The sequence below is a fragment of the Myotis nattereri genome (assembly GCF_964212035.1).
Source record: "Myotis nattereri genome assembly, chromosome: 2".
Lineage (NCBI taxonomy): Eukaryota > Metazoa > Chordata > Mammalia > Chiroptera > Vespertilionidae > Myotis > Myotis nattereri.
The window spans coordinates 39,448,495-39,470,476 of record NC_138076.1 but is presented as its reverse complement, the minus strand read 5'-3'; the positions used below and the strand labels follow the sequence as shown (position 1 = coordinate 39,470,476).

General features: G+C 36.1%; 1 protein-coding gene across 1 annotated transcript in view; it reads left to right on the top strand.

Moving 5' to 3' along the window:
- The window catches only part of PCCA (propionyl-CoA carboxylase subunit alpha), a 382,136-nt gene that overhangs the window by 186,863 nt on the left and 173,291 nt on the right, over positions 1–21,982 (top strand). Inside the window, exons 13-16 of the mRNA XM_081082496.1 lie at positions 14,364–14,507; positions 15,858–15,932; positions 20,052–20,120; positions 21,622–21,697. Coding sequence (XP_080938622.1) covers positions 14,364–14,507; positions 15,858–15,932; positions 20,052–20,120; positions 21,622–21,697 — 364 coding nt within the window. The remainder of the gene's footprint in view (positions 1–14,363; positions 14,508–15,857; positions 15,933–20,051; positions 20,121–21,621; positions 21,698–21,982) is intronic.

Genomic DNA, 21,982 nt, shown 5'->3' with positions numbered 1-21,982 from the left:
GTAGTTTGCCCACGGCTGCACTAGACGCTGAGAATTGGAGTAGAGAAAGATTGGCTATTTTATTGATGAATGGTGCAATCCAGGAGAGCAGGAAGCTAATGCTCAGAAGCCTCAACTCCCCAGTGGCGTATAGTTTGCAGGTTGTACAGGGCAAAATCACAAGATACTGTGGGTTAGTGGTTGGGGTATGCTGGAAGCTGATTGGTGGAGGTACAGTAAGGGTAATGAATCATTTCTCAGGTCTAGAGGACAGCTCTGAGGCCTGTGCTGATGTCCCTCTGTCTGGTTTCATGAGACAGTAATGAGGAGGTCATTTCACCTTAGGGCTTAGGAACTGAAACTTTACTTATAACTTAGGTCAAGATGTCATCTTGAGCTTGCCAGCGATATGCACTGTGTGGGCCTTAGTCAGGTCCAGGCTACTGTCTTCTGCTACCTTGAGGATTGTTTCTTATGCAAGGGAAAGGCTGGGTCTCCGAGGGTGGTATTGGTGGGTATGCAGAGAGAGGTGGTGGTGGTGGTGTGTGGTGGGAGGAGAGGGGGAAAGGTGATTTCTAGAGCTAGGATTTAAAACTAAATTTAATCAATGTCATAAGGACCCTTAGTTTCAAAATTTGATATAATAGAGTTTCTCTTTTAAAAATATGTATGACTGAGAAAGTCACCAGGTTTGGTGTATAAGTACTTGGTTCAATTGACAGGTTATTTTTCTCCGTCTGATCAGAATTTATGTATAGCCTATATGCTTGTTGTCAGTTTTTAAAGTCACTGGTTTTTTGGTTGCTTAAAGATAACATTTAAATACTTTATCATCCATAGTCCCTTTTCCCTGTGGCCTTAATCTCCCCTGGGAGATTCCTATTAAAGCCTTACTGGTTAGGAGAGGCCCCTTTACCTGAATGCACCATTCAGTTTGACCTCTGTGTACCTTTACCATGTGATTTTCTTTTTTCTTGGAATGGTCTGTATTCACTTACTGTTGTAGAAGCTCACATATATATCCACCCACACACATCTCACCTGTTTCCTTTTTTCTGCATATGACAGATGGTTAGCTAGAAGGTGAGATACTTTACTCAAAATATGATTTTGTTCAAATGCTATTTTAATGAACTAAATTAAATATAATTTTGCATAAATAACTTTGTTTCTTATTGTATTGCATGATAATACTAAGAATTAGTAATACTTGATAAAAGAAAAAATACTTGAAAAAAATAGTGATACATTGGAAAAGGAACTCTCCATACCACATTTTTATCACCTACATTTATTTGATTTCTTTCTGAAGCTTTTGTTTCCTGATAGGATTAACAAATAAATCCATACATATAAAGCCTAAGTGACCAGCCAAGCAGTCGGCTGGTAGCTATGACGTTCACTGACCACCAGGGGGGCAGGCGCTCAATGTAGGAGTGGAAACCACAGGCATGGAAACATGGAATAGACTGATGAATCTCAGAGGGAAGGGGAGGGAAGAGGCGGGGAAGAGATTAACTGAAGATCTTATATGCATACTAGAGTCATATATCTAGTATGGCCTGCGAGGACCAGGGGCTCTCTGACATCTCTCAAGGGGTCCCGGATTGCAAGAGGGTGCAGGGTAGGCTGAAGGACCCCACCGGTGCATGAATATGTGCACTGGGCCTCTAGTATAGATATAAAAACATAACAGATATGATTTGTAGCTGTTATTCTCTTATCTGTTGTCTATATTTTTGTTCTTATATATTGTTTTTTTTCTTCCTATGCTGAAAATTTTTATTTTTACTCTTGTAGTTGAATTTTTAAATCTCTGTTCATTTTTGGTATTGTGATGTACTTAAGCTTCTTCTACCCTATGATAAATTAAATATTTTTCTTCCATGTTTTCTTCTAGTACTTATTTTATTTTTTCTGGTGAAATTTTCACTTCGTGTGGTATTTATTTTTTAAATGGCTACCTAATTGACACAACCATTACTGAATAATCATTTTTTTTCTGCACTAATTACAGGTCACATTTATTATATACTGAATTATCATATGTATACATACTTGACTGTTTTCTTTCTTTCCTTTTTTCCCCCATTCATGTGCTAGTACCACACTGTTTTAGACATCTATATACTAGGGCCCAGTGCACGAATTCATGCACCTTGAAAAGAACTGTGGGCCGCGAAGCTGCAGTGGGCACAGGGGCAGGTCTTGGCCTATCCTCCACGCCCCCGCCTGGCCCCTCCTCCCGCAGCCTCCAGTCCCCTGTTTGCCGGCAGCGGGTGCAAGCAGGGCCAGCACCAGCAGTGGGTGCGAGCACCTGGCGGGACCGTGGCACCCGGGAGCAAAGAATTTTCAGTAACCACCAGAGGCTCACCTCGATGACAGTGACCGGCACCCCACCTTGGTCTGGCGCCCCTGCTCACCTGCTCCACCATCCTGCCATGGCTGATGCCCGCCATGTTCTGTGCACGTGCCCCCGGTGGCCAGCTCACATCATAACAACTGGTTGTTCTGCCGTTGGTCTATTTGCATATTAGGGTTATATATATATATATATATATATATATATATATATATATATATTATAATATAGCATTGAAGAGGATGATTCCTTCCTTTCTCATTACTCTTTATTTTCTCATAAGATGTTTTCAAATTAGCTTATTTTATTTACATTTAACAAAAGAAATTAAAATGATGAATTTACTGGACTATTAGATAAATGTTTCTAATTTTTCACAGAGATATTAATTTCTAAAGGATGTTCTTAATAAGAAAAATGATTATAAAAACCATTTGTCATGGTATTTCTTCATATCCCGGTGGGAAAGAATGTATTGTTTCTCTTTTGCAAAAATGAATGGAAATTGGCATTATTTATATTTAAGCCTGCTATCTTTCCTTCTTATGTCTTCCATTGTTGCTGTTTTTATTATTAGTTTTACATTATTGTAACATTACTTTTCTGTAAGCATGAGTCTCCCAGTGTTTTCATGTTACTTTTGTATTTTAACTTGTTTTCATGGTCATCAGTGCTATAGCTTCTAGGTTAATCAGTTCTTCATTTTGATTCACCTCATGGTTAGGTTTTGTGTTTTATTATTATTTTTTAATCAAGGACTTATTTTTGAAAGATATCCATGGGTAATGTATTCTTTGAATTCTTAGATGTTTGATCAGGTTATTCTTATATTTCAAGAACTTTCACTCGAGTATAAAATTATGGTGTTTGAAACAGCTGAATTAACATGTTACAGGTTTTTTGACCCAATACCAACTATTGAGTAACTACCAAAACTCACAGAAAAAAAAAAAAAAGACAGAAAGCAAAGAAATAAAGGAGAAATGAGAAATCATTTGGAAGAGAGAGGCTCTTTGAATTGATGTGGGGAACTTCAGTTTTGTGCAGGAGCAGCCAGCGCTGCTGCTGGAGGAAAAGGCTGGAGAAAGCTCGTCTCTGCCTTTATGCAGGGACGGTGATGGCCGCCTCTCACAGGGGAGCTGTTTCCATGGCTATGACCAATTTTAAGAACGTTAGTTGATTCTTTTAATATTTTTTATATCTTTTTACTAGGAACATTTATATTGGTCCTGGATTTTCTTTTCTTTTTTTTTTTTATCAGCCCTCCCTTTGTGAAAGTGGACGTATGTCATTGCCCGCCTGCCACACTCTGCACAGATGCACACTTTCTGTTCTCTTATCACTTTGTTGTCATGCTTGGGGTTAGCTCAATGTTTGTATTTTATTATGACCACAGTGTGAATGCTGTTCACAGTGGTCCATGTTGTCACCTAAGATTACTTTCATTTCCTATACCATTTTGTTTTCTCTGTAGCTAGAAGTTGTCTGTTTTATTTAGTTTTATGAGGTGGTGGGGCTTAATTTTCCATATGTTTATCACTGCTTTATTTACAGACTTGCCCTGTATTTCATTATATCTGAACACATTGAGTTTTCTGTCACTCACCATTCTGTAGAAATCCTAGCTCTCTTTGACCTGCTATGCTAGTAGTCTAGCCTGGTTGCTGTCTCCATTTGCATCTTGGCTTTCTAGCTGAGATGTACTCTTCTTGTCTGAGGATTTCCTTTAGTTTTCTTGTTTGGATTTCTTTTCTCCTGGATTTATTTCCTTCCTTCCTTCCTTCCTTTTTTTTTTTTTTTTTAAAAATTCTTTATTCTTTTTTTTTTTAATATACTTTATTGATTTTTTACAGAGAGGAAGGGAGAGAGATAGAGAGCTAGAAACATCGATGAGAGAGAAACATCGATCAGCCGCCTCCTGCACACTCCCACTGGGGATGTGCCCGCAACCCAGGTACATGCCCCTGACCGGAATCGAACCCGGGACCTCTCAGTCTGCAGGCTGACACTCTATCCACTGAGCCAAACCGGTTTCAGCTAAAATTCTTTATTCTTGAAAGTACTTATTACAGGTCTCCTTTTCCCCCCATTGACCTCTCCCCAACCACTCCAACCCTCCAGCACATGCCCTCAAGTCTGTGTCCATGGGTTATGCTTGTATGCATGCATACATATTATTGAGGTGACATTGGTTAATATTTTTTTCTTTTTTTTGACCTGGATTTTTTTCTTAAACACAGTTGGTTTATTCCCTTTTTTACCCCTGGAGTATATCTTTCAGTAGCTTACTGAGAACCAATGAGTACATAGGAGCTAAATTTCACGAGAATTTGAATAAATGGAAATAACTCTGTATTAACATATTGAAAAAAAACTTTTATTGTGGTGTAATTTGGATTTCATAACATTCACCTATTTTAAATATACAAATACAGTAAACTGAATGTTTGTATCCCTTCCCTCCAAAATTCATATGTTAAAACATATCTCCCCCAATAATCCCCCCCCCACCCCATGTGATGTTATTTAGGGGTGGGGACTTTGGGTGGTGATGAGGTTATGAAGTTATGGCCCGCATGAATGGGATTTGTGCCCTTATAAAAGAGGCCCCAGAGAACAACCATCCCTCTGCTACCAGGTGAGGACACAGGAAGAGGACTGATGTCTATGAACTAGGAAGTGGCTCCCAACAGACACTGAATCGGCTGGCACCTTGATTTTGGACTTCCCAGAGCTATAAGAGAAAAATTTCTGTTACTTGTTAGCCACTCAATTTATATGATTCTGTTATAGCAGCCCTTACAGACTAAGGCAACAAGTCACTCAGGGAGTTTTCATAAATGTATAGGGCTGTGCTACTAACAGCAGAATACAATTGTAGATCATTTCCAGCACCCCATGAAGATCCCTCTGCACATTTATAGTCACTCTCTTTTTTTATCCCCATCCCAGGCAACCATTAATTTACTTTCTGTTTCTAAAGATTTGCCTTGTCTAGACATTTTATGTAAATTAAATCATAATGTGTGGTATTTTGTGAATGACTTCTTTTTCTTAGCATGTTTTTTAGGTTTATTTATACTGTAGTGTGTTTCAGTAGTTCATTCTTTTTTATTGCTGAATACTATTTCATTGCATGGATATCATGTTTTACTTATCCACTCACATGTTGGACATTATAGATCTGGGCTGAATTTGACCTTTTTTTTTTATTATATTTAAAGTCACAGAGGCCAGGGTTCTTAGACTGGCTGGATTTAAGTAGATCTAGGATAATCTGGAATATTTGGCATAAAACTCCTAGGAAACTGAGAATATACAGAAGGGTATGTTATACTTTCCGTAATATTTATTGAATCTTATTAGAAAGTTGAAGGAAAGAAGTTGATTATTTTCATTTAACACAATGAGAATATTTTGATTGAAGACCAAAGAGTGTTGATTAAGTCAGTTTTCTTTATTTTAAAATGTTTTATAATATAAAAACAAAAACTCTAAAGGCATTGCTTTAATTTTTATGAATTTTTATTTTGCAGTTATTTCAGATGTACAGAATTGTGCATTTCAGCAAATTTCAAAATATTGCAAAGAATGTTTGAACACGTTTCAGTAGCATTTACCTTTGCTTTATCCTTATATCTATATCTGTATCTATATATCTACGTCTGTCTTCTTTACCTGAAGCATTTTGGAGTAAATTTTAAGCCTAGTGCTCCTGTCTCCTAAATAGGTCTTTATTTCCTAAAATCAAGAAAATTCTTTCACATTATCAAAGGCGTAGGTAAACTTGTCAGGCAATTTCAGTTAGGTTTTTGCTTTAAAGCATATTGTAGTCCTGGCTGGGTGGCTCCGTTGGTTGGGGCATTGTCCTGAATACCAAAAGTTTGTGGGATTCCATTCCTGGTCAGGGCTCATACCTAGATTGAGGGTTTGATTCTCGGTTGGGGCGCGTATGGGAGGCAACTGATCAATGTTTCTCTTCCTTTCTCCTTTCTGCTCTCCCTAAAATCAATAAACATATCTTTGGGTGAGGATAAAAGAAAAAGCATATTGTAAACTATTTTGGTGTCTTTGAGTTCTGGACTCTTACCTAGTTTTAGTTTTTCAAATTTGTTCCTGTGTTAGTTTCCTAGGGCTGCTGTAAGACATACCATAGACTGGATGGATTAAACGACAGATATTTTTTTTCTCACAGTTGTGGAGGCTAGAAGTCTAAAATTAAAGTGTTGGCAGGATTGATTTCTACTGGAGGCCTCTGTTTTTGGCTTGCAGATGGCTGTCTTTTTGTGTTTTCACATAGTCTTTTATCTGTACTGTCTGTGTCCTGATGTTTTCTAAGGATACCAGTCATATTGGATTAGGACCCACCCTATTTGCTTCATTTTAATTTAATTGCCTCTTTAAAGACCCTATCTCCAAATATTAGTTATATTCTGAAGTACTAGGGTTAGGACTTCAATATGTGAATGGCGGGGGAGGGGTGCGGTGGTGGCGGAGCACACATTTCAGCCCATAATAGTTCTCTTCTCTTCAGTTTATTATTTGTTTTGGGGTCAACAGGGAAACTTCATAATAATAAAAGGCCAAGAGGCATCACGACCAAAATGACCAAATGACTGGTCACCATGAGGTGCATGGAGCACCTCTTGGGCTCTCCCCTGCGGCCCACAGACTCTGATCGCAGCAAGGCTGGCGGCTGTCAGGCGGGTGGGCAGGACGAGACAGCGTGGCTGTGAGCATGGCTGCGAGCATAGGTGTGAGCGCAGCGGGCATGTTGGGGGGCTGCAAGTCAGTGGAGCGGTGGGGGGGGGCGGGGCACGCAATATCGCGCGCTGGGCCTCTAGTTATAGTAGAATTAATTCTGTTGCATAGCCACTCTTTAATATAGCCATTATTTTCAAGGTGAGTTGGGGCCAGTTTCCCAACATGCTTTTTATCTTTGAATTCTGTGGATCAAAATCTAATAACTTTAGATCTTTATTTTGAAGCCCTGTATTCTCAGGAGGTAAAGCTTTAGAATTTTAATAGGCACATGTTAGATTCTATTCTGGACAAAGAATCTCTCTGAACCAAAAAAGCAGAACCAAAAATAATGGCATCAGTTATCCTTTTGGGCTGAAATAACAAACTAAAAAGCTAGCTGTTATGCCAAATGCCATATGAAACTCAATTTTGGGTAACGGGGCAATTTCCTCATATTTCAACAGATAATTACACCTATTGTGTAATTACCTCAGCTGCTTTGCTGAGTTGAATCAAATAAGTTCTGCTTACAAAAGATAGCTTTTACCAACTAACTCTTTGTACTATGTCAGTTTAGACTTGATGTATTTAATAAAGATGTTACCTAAAATTTTATTAACTTAAAAAATAACATTTAAATATTAGTACTGCTTAATATTTACTCACTTTATGCCTCCTGTATCTTTGTAAAGTCACAATGGAGTGTTGAGAAACAAGTTTGCACATATGGAGGGATTTGTAAATTTTAGTGCCGTGCAGAGATGTTGGTTATGGTATGCACAATGAGACTCCACTTTTGGAGACAGCTTCTGTTTTGACTAAGCAATTGGCCCACTGCTCACCATTTGAAAAATAATTACAACCAAATATCTCTCCATTTAAGGAACTTTGAATATTTTTATCACACCCCCACCGCCCCCCCCCCCGTAATGTCCACGTTAACACATATTTCATCAATATGACTTCTCTCCACACTCTTTGTAACTTTCCTCTTTTAAACTGCTCTCAATGTTAATTTTCATTTGAAGTTAAGTATGCAATTAAATACTGCTTCGTTTGAGGAGTACTTGTCTGTTACCAAGTCACCTATTAAAATTGTAGGAATTACTAGGTAAGTAACACAATAAAATATTTAAAAATTTAAGTCAGAGGTAATATATTGAACAAATTATCTGCTTGATTATCTGCTGATTATTTTCATTTAACACAATGGGTATATTTTGATTGAAAAGTAAAGAATGTTGATCAAGTCAGTTTTCTTTATTTAAAAAATTTTTATAAAATGAAAACAAAAACTAATGGCATTGCTTTAATTTTTATGAACTTTTATTTTGAAGTTATTTCAGATGTACAGAATGCGCATTTCAGCAAACTGCAAATTTCAAAATATCACAAAGAATGTTTGAACACCTTTCAGTAGCATTTACATTTGCTTTATCCTTATATCTGTATCTGTTTCTATATATCTACGTCTGTCTTCTTTACCTGAAGCATTTCGGAGTAAATTTTAAGCCTGGTGCTCCTGTCTCCTAAATAGGTCTTTATTTCCTAAAATCAAGAAAATCCTTTTTTTTTTTTTTAAATATATTTTATTGATTTTTTACAGAGAGGAAGGGAGAGAGATAGAGAGTTAGAAACATCAATGAGAGAGAAACATCGATCAGCTGCCTCCTGCACATCTCCCACTGGGGATGTGCCCGCAACCCAGGTACATGCCCTTGACCGGAATCGAACCTGGGACCTTTCAGTCCGCAGGCCGACGCTCCATCCACTGAGCCAAACCGGCTTCGGCAAGAAAATCCTTTTACATTAGCAAAATTAAGATGTTAACAGTGATATATTACTGCCATTTAATCTGTGGATCATATTCAGATTTCACCAATTATCTCATTAGTTTTTTATAGTAAAAGAAAATTTGTTTCAGGTTCCTGCATTCCATTTACTTGTCCTAACTATTTTCTCTCCATCTGGAACATTACTTAGTCATTTTTTGTCCCTTCTTATTAGCACAGGAAATTTATTTTAAAGAAAGTCCTTCATTTTACATTTATCTCTTTTCTCATGATTATATTCAGGTTATGCATTTTTGGCAAGAATCCCTCAGAAATGTTATTGTCTACCTATGGGCATCACATAGGAGACAGGTGATGTCTATCCCATTACAGGTGGCGTTGGCTTGGTTAGGATTTCTCCACTGCAGTTACTATTTTTCCCTTTGTCATTAATAAGGTATTTTATATGGATATACTTTGAGATTCTGGAAATATCTATACTTTCACTCACTAGTTTTAGATACTTCCTAGTTTCTACTTAATGAGGATTAAGGCTGAAGTTTACAGTAGCAGTGGCAGAATTTATGAGTATATTTATTTAATCATGGAGGTAGATAAATGACAACACAGTGCCAGAAAGATTATTCATTACTATTGAAATTTGATACAGTAAGAACTCAGAGGCGAGCCCTGGCCAGGTGGCTCAGATGTTTGGAGTATCGTCCCATACGCCAAAACAGTTGTGGGTTCCATTCCCTGTCAAGGCACATAACTATGTAGTGGGTTTGATCCCTGGTTGGTTTGTGTTCAGAAGGCAACTGAGCAATGTTTCTCTTTCATAGATGTTTCTCCCTCCCTCAAATTAATAAACATATCCTTGGATGTGGATTAAAAAAAACTCAGAGGTGAAGCAAAACCTAATTTACCTCATTGCATTTGATAAGCTCAGTTATTTATTTTTTGGGAAATACATTTGAAACAGCAGGTTAGTAAGAAGGGATGACAAACCGTCTAGACACAAACACTGACAATAGCGACTACTTGATGGTGATGAAAAAGATAAATTAAAATAGCAAATAGACTTATAAACAGCTAGCTGATTGTGACCATCTAATGTGGCATGTAGAGTGCTTACTCATTCTAGCCCAGGGGTGGGCAAACTTTTTGACTCGAAGGCCACAATGGGTTCTTAAACTGGACCGGAGGGCCGGAACAAAAGCATGGATGGAGTGTTTGTGTGAACTAATATAAATTCAAAGTAAACATCATTACATAAAAGGGTACGGTCTTTTTTTTTTTTTAGTTTTATTCATTTCAAAGGGGCCGGATCCGACCCGCGGGCCGTAGTTTGCCCACGGCAGTTCTAGTCCTTTAGTATGATTACGTCCCATAACATGGCATTTGGTGATTGTAGTTTGAACAAAAGATTCATGGTGAGATGGGGCATTGCCAGTACACATTGACTTATCAGCTAATAATAGACCCTGCAGGATGGCATACCTCGATGAATGTATCCCAATCAGTAATTTGCCTTTGAGGATTCAGAAATTCTAATTTTGTAAGGCTTACTCCTTCGTATTTTCTTCTCACGTGTCCTCCCCCCTATCTCACTTCATCTCTTCCTCCCTCCTTCCCTTCCTCTCCTACCTCTCTATCCTACCTTTCTCCCTCCCTCCCTCCTTTACCTCTCTACCCTACCCTTCACCCTCCCTCCTCTCCTTTGTTTTCTTCTTCTCTCTCACATTAATGGTGTGGTTTTTTTCTCTCTCATCTTTTGCTGACTAAATCACAAGATTTATATACTAGAATGTCAATATATTAACCTTTGATGTATAATCATACTATCTAGTGGATCCCTTTATTCATATGTTTCTTGGAAATAGAACACATTTCTGTTGGGTAATAAAACTATGTATGAACCAGGTTCTCAAAAATGTGTTTGGCACGGCCGGCGTGGCTCAGTGGTTTGATTGTCAACCTATGAACTAGGAGGTCACATGTTTGGTTCCTGGTCAGGGCACATACCTGGGTTGTGGGCTTAGTCCCCCATGTAGGGCATGCAGGAGGCAGCCAATCAATGATTCTCTCTTATCAATGATGTTTCTAGCTCCCTCTCCCTTCCTCTCTGATATCAATAAAATATTTTTTTAAAAATGTGTTTGGTGAGGATAGGTTCACAATAAGGAAATTCAGTTTTATATTTTGAATGTTTAAGGCATTTTATTTTCTGAAAGTGTGTTCTATATAATTCTCAACCCATAAAGATGCTCTGCAAAAGAAGGAGGTGTGTGGTTAAATAAGTACTATACAATATTTTTTCTTGTTGAGTTCCAGGGCAGATTGAATTTGAGGAATCTTTCTTAAAAAGAAAGCCTGTTTAACTTAGGTTAACTCAATGTTGCCCAGGCAGAAGTGACACAGGAACCCACCCAGCCCCAACATACACACATAAGAGCTTTCAGAATAAATGTTTATTAGCATCATATTTTTATAGTTAGATTTTTTTCTTCTTCTCGGTAGGACAGGGTGAATTTACTGGCTTACTAGACACCCGTCTTTGACTCTGTTTCCTTTTTATATAACCTTTTGTCCCAGTTAGCCACTTTCACTTTCTATTGATTTTCCCTTCTTCCTCCCTTCTTTTGGAAAGATATTTTAAAAACTATTATTGAATATTTTGGCCTGGGAGCCATTTGTTTTTTCATGTCACTCTATTGTGATGTCTAAAGTGTTGAGTTCAACTTGCAGAGGGAAACTATTTCTAAGTTCTCAGGGATGGGAAGTCTAAATTGTTTATCTAAGCAATGTTGCACTTATAAGATCCCTGAAAATAATAATACAGGGTGTACAGAAAATATTTCATATCTCCTGTTTAATAACTTTGGAATTGTATTAAAATGTATTTAGAAAAATTTCTTTTAAAAAAGGTTTAACATTGTGTTACTTTAAAAAGATATTTTTCTGTTACCTGAAAAATTTAGACATGTTAGAATGTTTTGTAGACTTTAACAATATTTGAACCTAAGTGGATATTTAAAAAAAATTCTGTAGGTAATCCAGTTATTATTTGTTATCTACTTAACTTTATTTTGAAATACTTGCAGCTCACTAATTTAGATTGTAAAATGTTGTTATGTTTCTGTTATATAACTCTGTTGGGTTAAAGTGGATCCATTTTTGTATTCCATTCATGGGTCCAATGTACTTTTTTTCTACACAGTTATTAAGAGGCCTTCTAAGGTAAAACAGAGCTTTATAATTAATTTTGTTCTTTAAACGTTTATAATAATATGCTTTATAAAGGATAACAGCACATAATTATCTAGCTGATTATATTTATTACATGCTTTCACATACATTTTTCCATGAGGAAGATCAGGAAGGTCAGAACATGCTGGGAGGGACAAAAATTCTGGCCCTACCTCCACCATTTGTAATAGGCATGTCTCTCCATTTGCTGTCCATTCACTCATTCATTTTATATTTAACTAGAGGCCTGGAGCATGAAAATTCATGCACTGGAGGGGGCGCCCCTCAGCCCGGCCTGCCTCCTCTCACAGTCCGGGAGCTCTCAGGGGCGGGAGGTGACCCGGCGATCAAGGGAAGGCGATGCCCCATCACACTTCTGCTGCTGCCACTGCAGGCAGCACAAGCCTCGGCCGGCCCTGATTATCTGAGCCTTGGACCTGCCCTGGGCGGCTGGGGGGCTGAGGGGACTGGGGGTCTCCGGAGGCAGGCACGTGGAGCAGCCGCATGCCTGCCACCCCGGTAAGACTGAGGGGACTGGGCACTGGCATCTTGTGGCTGTGGGCGCCACCATCTTTGAGGGCGTGGCAGCAATGAGCATATTCCCTCCTTATTGGCTGTGGGTGCCACCATCTTTGCGATGGCCTGAGGGTCAATTAGCATATTCCCTCTTTATTAGATAGGATTGCCTAGTGTATAGTATGTACTTTCTGGGCAATAGGCGTAGAAAGATGAAATTAAGTCATTCACTTAGCTCTTAAAATTATTTTCTCACTTAACAGAGATGTGTCAATAGGATTAATATAAAGCCCTTGGTACATAGTAGGTTCACCTCTTGAATACTTAGAGTGGAGTGTTGCTTTCTCACATGAAATTTGTTTCTACCAATAATAGAGAGGCTTTACATTTTTTCTTATTTATACTATAGAATCTTATTTCTCACAAAACCATAATTTGCTTTCAAAAATATATTTTTATACTATCTAAAAAGATCTTTATTTAGTGCTGCATTTATTTTACAAAGGTTAGATGCTTATTTTAGTGATGATTTGTCATTAAAATTATGTCAAAATGTCTTAAAATGTTGTTGAAACTGTAAACAAACTCATAACACACACAGAGCTAATTATGGATGCCATCTGTTTATTTTTACAAAGCTTTTTTTTTTTTTTTGAAGACCATGGCATTGTTTGCTTATGATAAGCTTCAGGATTATTATAATGACTAAATCCTGTCCTTCAGTTAGTGTAGTTGAAGATGGGAAGGCAATTCGTTTGTTCACTGACCTTTTCCCGTGTCAGAGTGTATGAAATACAACATCATGGAAAAGAAACTATTGTGAAGTGCGTTTAGAACATACTTAATTTTTATGAGAAAAGAAATTGATACCAAAGCAGCAGATATTTAAAATTTTCAAACTTATTCAAGGCTTTAGGTGAGAGACAGATGATCTGTTCTTTAACGGTGCCATAAGTGGCTTTATTTTAGCCCAGTTCCGTTTAGGAACTTGTAAGCTATTGATCAGATTTACAATGGTGTGTATCCCTGTTAGTATCCCTCTCTGTCAGTGCATGTTTTTGTACATGTGTATCCCATGTGTTAGTGTGGAAGGCCAGGGATCCCCATGACAGCATCATCCAAGGTAGTTACCAGCAATTTGCTGAGAGAGCAGAGTGATTTCACTGGCTCAGTTTTGCTGTTGTGCATGCTAAGCACTCCCCACGTAGGTCTGGAGGGAAAACAACCTGCAGGATCCATCTGCTGCTTTCTGCTACACTGCATTGATGTAAGAGTACGCTAATCGGGTTGCCTGTCAGGACAGGTTAGTGAAAGCATGCAAGTGGGTGAGACTTAGGCTGGACTAGTGCTTTGGAAAATCATAATCTGCCTCTGTAGATGCCATGCTAAATGTAGCAGAATAGGTTGATTATCAGCCACATTGAGGACTGCAGTTAAATATGTTATTTTCGGTTATGAATTAACCGAAATTTAAAGCGTTAAACATTGCTGGACCACTTCTAGTTAAAAACTGGGAAAAGTGATACAGATAGTTTACAAATACTTTCTAGTTGTTAGTTTTTCTTATCATACTTTTGCATGCTATTGTGTTTATTATTTAATTTCAATCTCTCAGTTTTTAGTCAAATATGATTAAATGTAATTAACATTATTTTACCCAGAAATTATTGGGCTTGTTCTTGCTTATTTCTATTTATTTACCTTTTCCTACACCTATTGACTGGCAGATCTTGGCCTTGCAGGTTGAGCATCCTGTCACAGAATGCATTACTGGCCTGGACCTAGTCCAAGAAATGATCCGTGTTGCCAAGGGTTACCCTCTCAGGCACAAACAAGCTGATATTCCCATCAACGGCTGGGCAGTTGAATGTCGGGTGTATGCTGAGGTAAATGAATGATGTTGGGAGGAAGGAGGGTGGTTGTATCTGAGTTATGAGACCCTAGGTATAGTTAAATAACAAAGTAAAGTTAGGATTTTATAATCCGTGTCAAGTATTTGATTATGTAATCCAGAATTGAACCAGAAAATAAGGTTAGATAATTGTGACATAATTCAAAATATTTTAAAAGGATTGAGTTTAATTAATGTTCATGTATTTTTTCTAGATGGAAAAATAGCTACCAATCAGTTTAAGGGGCAACAAAGCATTTAATATTCTTATGCTTCAGTGGACCTTGGGTTTGTTTATTTGTTTGCTTGTTTCAAACCATATTCAAAATAAACTGCAGTATTTATTTCCATATTTGTAAGAGCTTACCCTGAGCACACATTAGTTGTTAATTCAATATTTACTTAAATTTTTTCAACAGTTTTTTTTTCTAAAAAGTTCATCCCTTATGATTACATGAAAGTAATAATTGCAATTTAAGTTGCAAAGCTTTTGATAAAACTTTTCCTTCATAATTTTAATTTTACTCATAAACACTCAGTTCAGTACTTTCATGTTATTTTATAAAGATAACTATAAATCAGATAAAGCAATCAATGTCTGAAAATGCTGTTTTCAAATTATTAAAGCTGGAATGTAAGAAAACATACTGCCTTTTACTTTTAGACATGAAGCCTGTCTGTTGAAATAAAAAATAAATCAGCAGTATCGGAGTTTAAGAATACAGAAGTTGTTTGGAAGTGTTGTTTAAGGATCTTGAGAAATACGTTGTGGCTTGGTTATTGTTCATGCTTTTTTATTATATTTTAAGTGTTATTCTTCCTTCTTGTTATGACACTGAATTTATGTAATTTTTATCCTGATGATCTAAGTTATTTATAGTTGTGCACATATCTACTACCATGTACAAAGCTGCTTTTCAGGTCTTTATTTAAAGAACAAAATTATCAGATTTTACCATATGTGAGCTGTTCTGAGAGTGAGAAAAACAAATATCTTTAGTCTACTACTTTTGTTGTTCTGAACTTGAGTGTGTTTTGATGTAGCGCCTAAGTTATTTTATTTTTGCCCTAGGCCTTCTAAGAAGATTTATTAAAAAGTTGGAATTTTACCAATTTCAATAAAATATAATCAAGGTTAGGCTAAATTCTGCTTACAGTTCTGTTTGATTTTTATACTTCTAACTTGTCTAGAGTGAGTATAAGACAGTAATATTCTGAAATCTGTGACTTGATAAGTACTGTGTATGGAAAAATAGACCTATAAATGCTTCTTCATTGTGTAAATATTTAACCTTGTGCTCATCTGTATTTCAAAGACTGTGCTTCCTTTCCTTTGAACTTTCAGGACCCCTACAAGTCTTTTGGTTTACCGTCTATTGGGAGATTGTCTCAGTACCAAGAACCAATACATCTACCTGGTGTAAGTCATTAAACTGTAATACCAAGTGAAGGCTTAAAAATCTTGATTTATGTCATACTTTTATGTTAAAGCATGTCAACACCAATGGGTGTAAATTGAAGGAAAAGTGAAATTCATGGGGAATTACAATTTTTTTTATTTTTTATATTTTGTACTTTATAATGTGCAGGAAGTCAGAATCCATTTGACAGGGGAAGTCTGGAAACATCTGACTTCTAATCTAAATAAATAATAGTTTACAATGTTCGTAATTCTTTCAAAAATTGTAATTAATAGAGCATGGAATCCTAAGAATGGGAAATGACTTTTCTGTTACAATTTAACCTTTTCAATAAGTCTAATCCAGCTTCCCTATATAGTCAGATGTCAGGAAATTCAAGCCCAAAATCAGCTTGTTAATTGAAATGGATTAAGGAAAACAAGCTACCTCATTTTGGATGTCACTGACTTTAAATACATATTATTTACACCAGTGAAAGAAAAATGATCACTGTCTACTTTATTCCCTTGTTCTTCTATATTTAATAGTTCTTTAAATAGTTTTTATTGCATAAAAAGAACAAGGACATACCCTTCTTTTAATCAAGGTAATAAGTGCACATATATATGACATGGTGTTAGCTGGTGTGTGACAAGGCTGTACCATCTGTGAATATGATTATTCAGTTTGATTACTGGCATGAAGATGGTGAAAGATTACAGGAAGAATTCTAAATTTGAAGATGTTACTGGATATATGATTTATTTCACTTTTAAAATTGTTTTTGCCCATGTGCTTTCTAAAGGGACTTGACCCTTTCTAGGGTCGAAGACTCCATGCTGTGTTCAAAGCCTGAAGGCAGAAAAAAAATTGTAAAGATTTAACAGGCATTATGTGATGTTAAATAGCAGATGAGAAAACAAGTATTATGGGGACACATCTAAACATTTTTTTTAATCAAACAAAAAGTATTAAGTAAGAATTCGTAATGATAACTCTAGTTGTTAGAAGTTTTCACCATGTTGTAATAGCTAGCAGGATGTCAAACATTTTGCCCTCGCAAGTTTTTGCAATTTGCAATTTTCGAACGTGAGACCTGTTGAAAGTATAAGTGATAATGGACAAACTATACCCCCTACGGTCTTTGTCCCTCCAAATCTTTCTTCAATTAATGCTGCAGCAGGAGTTTTATGTAATAACATTTGTGGTTGTGAGCCATCCATAGAAAGAAAAAACAATTAAAATGCCTTAAATGTTCTGCTTACTGCTGTTATTTGCTTGCGTGAATGTTGCATGTCAGCTAAATGGACCAAGGAATAGATAAAGTGATTGGGTGCGGGAGAGTGCACACTAAGCTTTGTCTATCATTATTGCTGGGAGCAATCAAATTGATGTCAGCAGGACAGTAGATGCGTTGACAGCTGTAATTATGTATCTCCATGGTGATCACTTTTGGCCTGTCATGGAGGCCCACGATTCCCCTTCCTTGGAAGCATTTAATCAGCTTGGGCTGTCACTTGTCAGGTAGACATGGTGGGCTGGGAGTTGTGTTGAGGGGGAGAGGTGAATCGGGAGTGAAGGGTGGGAGACGGGGCCACTGTTGGTACGGAGGAGAGACATTTAAATGATGCCAGAGGTTTCTGAGCAGTGGTTTGAGGCTCTCCTATATGGGTGCTTGGGTGTTCCCCTTCTTGCCTTCTTAAAGTAGATCAGTCATTTTTAACATAGGAAATCCTTTGTGTCTCTTACAATTTTGGTCAAAAGAATATAAACTTCAGAGTTAAAGTACGGTTTGTACTTTTCACATGCTTCTTTAGGCCTAAAATTTATTTATATGGCAAATATGAAGACTTTCTTTTTGTCTTTGGCCACCGTATTTTATAAATTTGTTCTTTTCAGACTGCAATTTTGTTCTGCTCAGAAATTTGTGAATAATTTTATCTGACTTTGTTCTTAAAGCTTTTAGTGTAAAAGCTAAATATATTCTTTTGTATAGCCTTTGTTTCACTTGGAGGAATGGAGACTTGATTTGACTTTTAATTCATTGTTAGGCATTTTAGAAAGCTGGTTATTATTTGAAAAAATATGCAAAAGCAGTAAATTATAAGTGGGAGTTTTCTTTTTTGGTAATGTTGATTTGCTTATACAAAGATACGTGTTGATTATATATAATACATTTTGATACTACTCTACTTATTTTTAAAGGAAAATGATATAACCTTCTGTAATTATAATTTTAATAAATAACAAAGACAAAATTATATTTGGGGACCCTACGTGACCTAACTCTTGGGATGCTATTATTCAAGGCAACTAAACTTTTAAGTTATGAACTATAGGAGAATGTAATAAATATTCTTTATTGCCTTTTATTTTTCAGTGGGTTGAACATCAAAGTTCCACACTGGCTTTATAGCACTTTATGTAGCAAATAATAGAATATGTTTAAAGTAAAAAAAGTTTTAGAATTTGTACCAATTTCAATTTTAAATACAGCTTTAGCAAGTGTGCTAAGGTTTTAAATAATACATGGTGGTAAAATTAACTCTTCAACTTTTTGCCACTCAAATTAAGAAATTGCCAGTTCAGAGATGTCTTTTCTGATATATAATTTGATTACCAGTTGCCATTTTGGGGCTATTTAAATGTGGGGAGAAGGTAGATTATGATTTTATTGCTTTCACAGCTGCCCCGTTAATTCTTTTCTAGTTTTAATAAACACTGCTTGTGAATTTCATAAAACTTCAGTTTATGTCCTGAAGTATGTTTTCAGAAAATAGAAAGCCAAGTATATTTTTTAAGTGCCCCAGTTGACTTTCATTTAACATTAAGGTTTTCCTATATGAATGTGAATGCAAAGAAAATTTTTGTGTTTTACAAATACAGGAATAAAAGTACTCTGGGTTAGTTATAATATTATCTTCTAAAACCTTACAAAGAGAATAATAACAGTGTGACTTTTTTAAGGGGATGAAACCATGCTTTCTCTTTTGATGTCACTATATAATAAAGCCATCATCATACCCTCATGTGGATATCCTAGACAAGAGGTTCTACATGTGGTCCCTTGATAATTGCCTAAATTAAAATATTAAAGGCCGAACAGCCGCTGAGTTGACCTTTTTCTGTCTTGCTGCAGACAGATGAGCTGCTGTTTATTAGGAAGGCTTCTTCCCACAGGTGAGGAGCTTCCGCTTCTCTCTTCCCACCCCTTTACAATGTTGGGCATCAAAGTCCTGCTGTTCTTGCAGCTTCGATTAAATTCTTCCATCCTCAAGACCCCTAGGACATGCTTGACAGTCTTAAGTATTTTGATTAGCTTTTAAATACTTCAGATTCCTAAACTTAGGTACCATAATTTAATAACTATTTCATCCTCAGCAACTGCTCATTTAAAAAGTTTTACATGGCTAACCTCTATGCCTTATTGCTGATATCAAACTGGGAGATGAAAACAAGAATCAGCGATGTACTAACTTGTTGGCTGGTTAACAGCAATCAGGCTCTTCAAAAGAATTTTTTGAACTTGTACTATTCCTCCCCGCCCCCCATGAAAATCACAAAATCAGAACTCTAATTGGGGCTGTGTCCTTACAAAGCAAAGCCATGAAAAAAGCTGTGTAAACAGTGAAGTCTCAGGGGACTAACAGTAAGAGAAAAAAAGTGTTTTACAGTTGAGAGGGTGAGGCAAAAAAGGAAAGTGTTGCAGACATGAAAGGCTCAGAACCAGCTTTCCTGTGGGGCTGATGAGCTGAGCCCCCAAGTCCTGCTGCATGGCTTGAGTGGGGTCCTCACTGGAACTCTCAGACGCTGCAGTGAGGGCATCATTCATGCTATGCTTCAGTTGGAGACACCATCAAATAGCTACAAACGCATAGCAGGATAGTGATGTAGAAATGCTTCTCTCCCCAACCCCTTTTTTCTTAGTTTCTTCATTTAGTGGGAAAACAAAAATATGTATGACTGAATATTGACAGACCAAGATAATTTGGTTTCTATATATTTTTATATTGTTGTTCTATTTTCCAGAAACTAAATGTCGAGATTGAAATTACCCATCTGTTCCATGGAAATTAAATTTGTTGTTAGAAACATATGTGTACAATATGAAGTTACTTTCATTTTTTTCTGTCTTCCAGGTCCGAGTTGACAGCGGTATCCAACCAGGAAGTGATATTAGCATTTACTATGATCCAATGATTTCCAAAGTTAGTTCAATTTTTAATGGCTTCTTTGAATTTTATTCTGAAGGGCAATAGACCTATTTAATTAAGAAGTTTGAAATTGGTTCTTTATCTGAATCAGTTCTGCTATAATTAAACAAGGACTTGTGTACTGATGGAAAAGTAAAAGCAGAACAGATTTTCTTTGGAGAAATTCAATATCATGTTAGTTTCCAACACCCCTTCTTCCCCCATCAACTCAAATCAAACTACTACCAGCCAATAACAAACTTATCTAACCAGTGACACCAACCCAGCCTATTGCAGTGAGAAGGAGTTAGGGTGTTTTCTGGCCATTCCTGAAAATTGCCTTCTATAAAACTAAGGATGGCAGGTGATGTCAAAGAGTTTGGGTGATAGGCTGTTTTTTTCAGAGTACTTTTTACCTTTTCTCTTCAATTTTTATAAATCACAAATTTTGTAGGTTTCACATTATTAAATTGTATGTAAAGTATAGGATTTCTTTTTTGCCTAACTGTCTTTTAAATTGGACTTTCCGAAATAAATTAGCTCTACTTAAATCTTTAAATTTTTAAAATCTTCAGAATTTTAGGATCTTATAAAATGTAAAATTTTGACCGCTGTTGTTAAAATTGTGGGTTTTATTGAGGAAATTCTATTTTTTCTAAACTTTTAGACTTGTATTAAAGAATGACTTCTTTATTATAAATCTTTCTCAAGATGTTTTTTCTCCGTATTTTGGGGGACTTTTAATGTAGTTGCAGTAAACAAACCATTTTTTCCTTTTTTTTCACTTGTTTAAATGAACTTTAGGTATTTTGTTTGTTAGAGAAACACTATTTAATAAAACATACATTAAAATATTATAGATCAACTTATACGAATATAGTTTCATTTTAGATGAATGCATATCTGTTCAGAAAAGTGGCCTGCAAATGAATTTTCATACTGGCTATTGAAAATACTAAAAGCTACTAAATGTATTACATAAACGTGTTGAATGTACTAAAATGCAAACTACAAATTGACTAATGTAATAACCAGAAAACTCTTTCATGAATAAAGTGCTAATTTACTGCTAATTTGTATAAGGTACATGTAAATAAGCACAAAATCATATAGGACAGTAAATTTTTTAGTACAAGAACCCATTGCTTCTATATTATGTTATTTGTAAATATTAGCTATTCAAGGTTTCAAACTTGGAACCCACAGAAAAATAGGGAAAACCTCTTTCCTAATCTCCCACTATCCCAGATGTTTCCTTTTGATTTCTTTCCTTTAAAAAAGTTTATGCTTATTTTTGTTTATCTCAAATAACTCTTTACTGTGATAGTGAACTGTAGGAGAAAAGTCTGAAGTAGCTTGATTCAAAGATTCATTTATTTAGAAAAATCTTGATATACTTAATTTATATAGAACCACTGTGAAGTTTTGAAAGATAATATGGGATATTATGGGAAGTGAATTGTTCGATGGATTGGTCTATATATCTATATAAATCTTTTTGTTTGCTTGCTTTTAGCTAATCACATATGGTTCTGATAGAACTGAAGCACTGAAGAGAATGGAAGATGCACTGGATAATTATGTTATTCGAGGTAAAAGCAAACATTTTAGGTTCTGTTATCCCTGGAATTCTAGAAAAATAGCTTGAAGATTTACTAATTAGCAAATTTGATACAATATTTGTTTAAGTGGAATAAAAAAAAGCTTGAATTAATTAAACTGACATACTAATTAAGAATAAGTATTTCATTTTCTTTAGCAGTCCTATACCTTACATATATATCTTAAATCATAAGTTTCGTTAGATAGCTTAATTTATGACCTTTCCTAGATGAACATAAGGTTTTTTATATGTAAAATGGTTCTTTATACTGAAG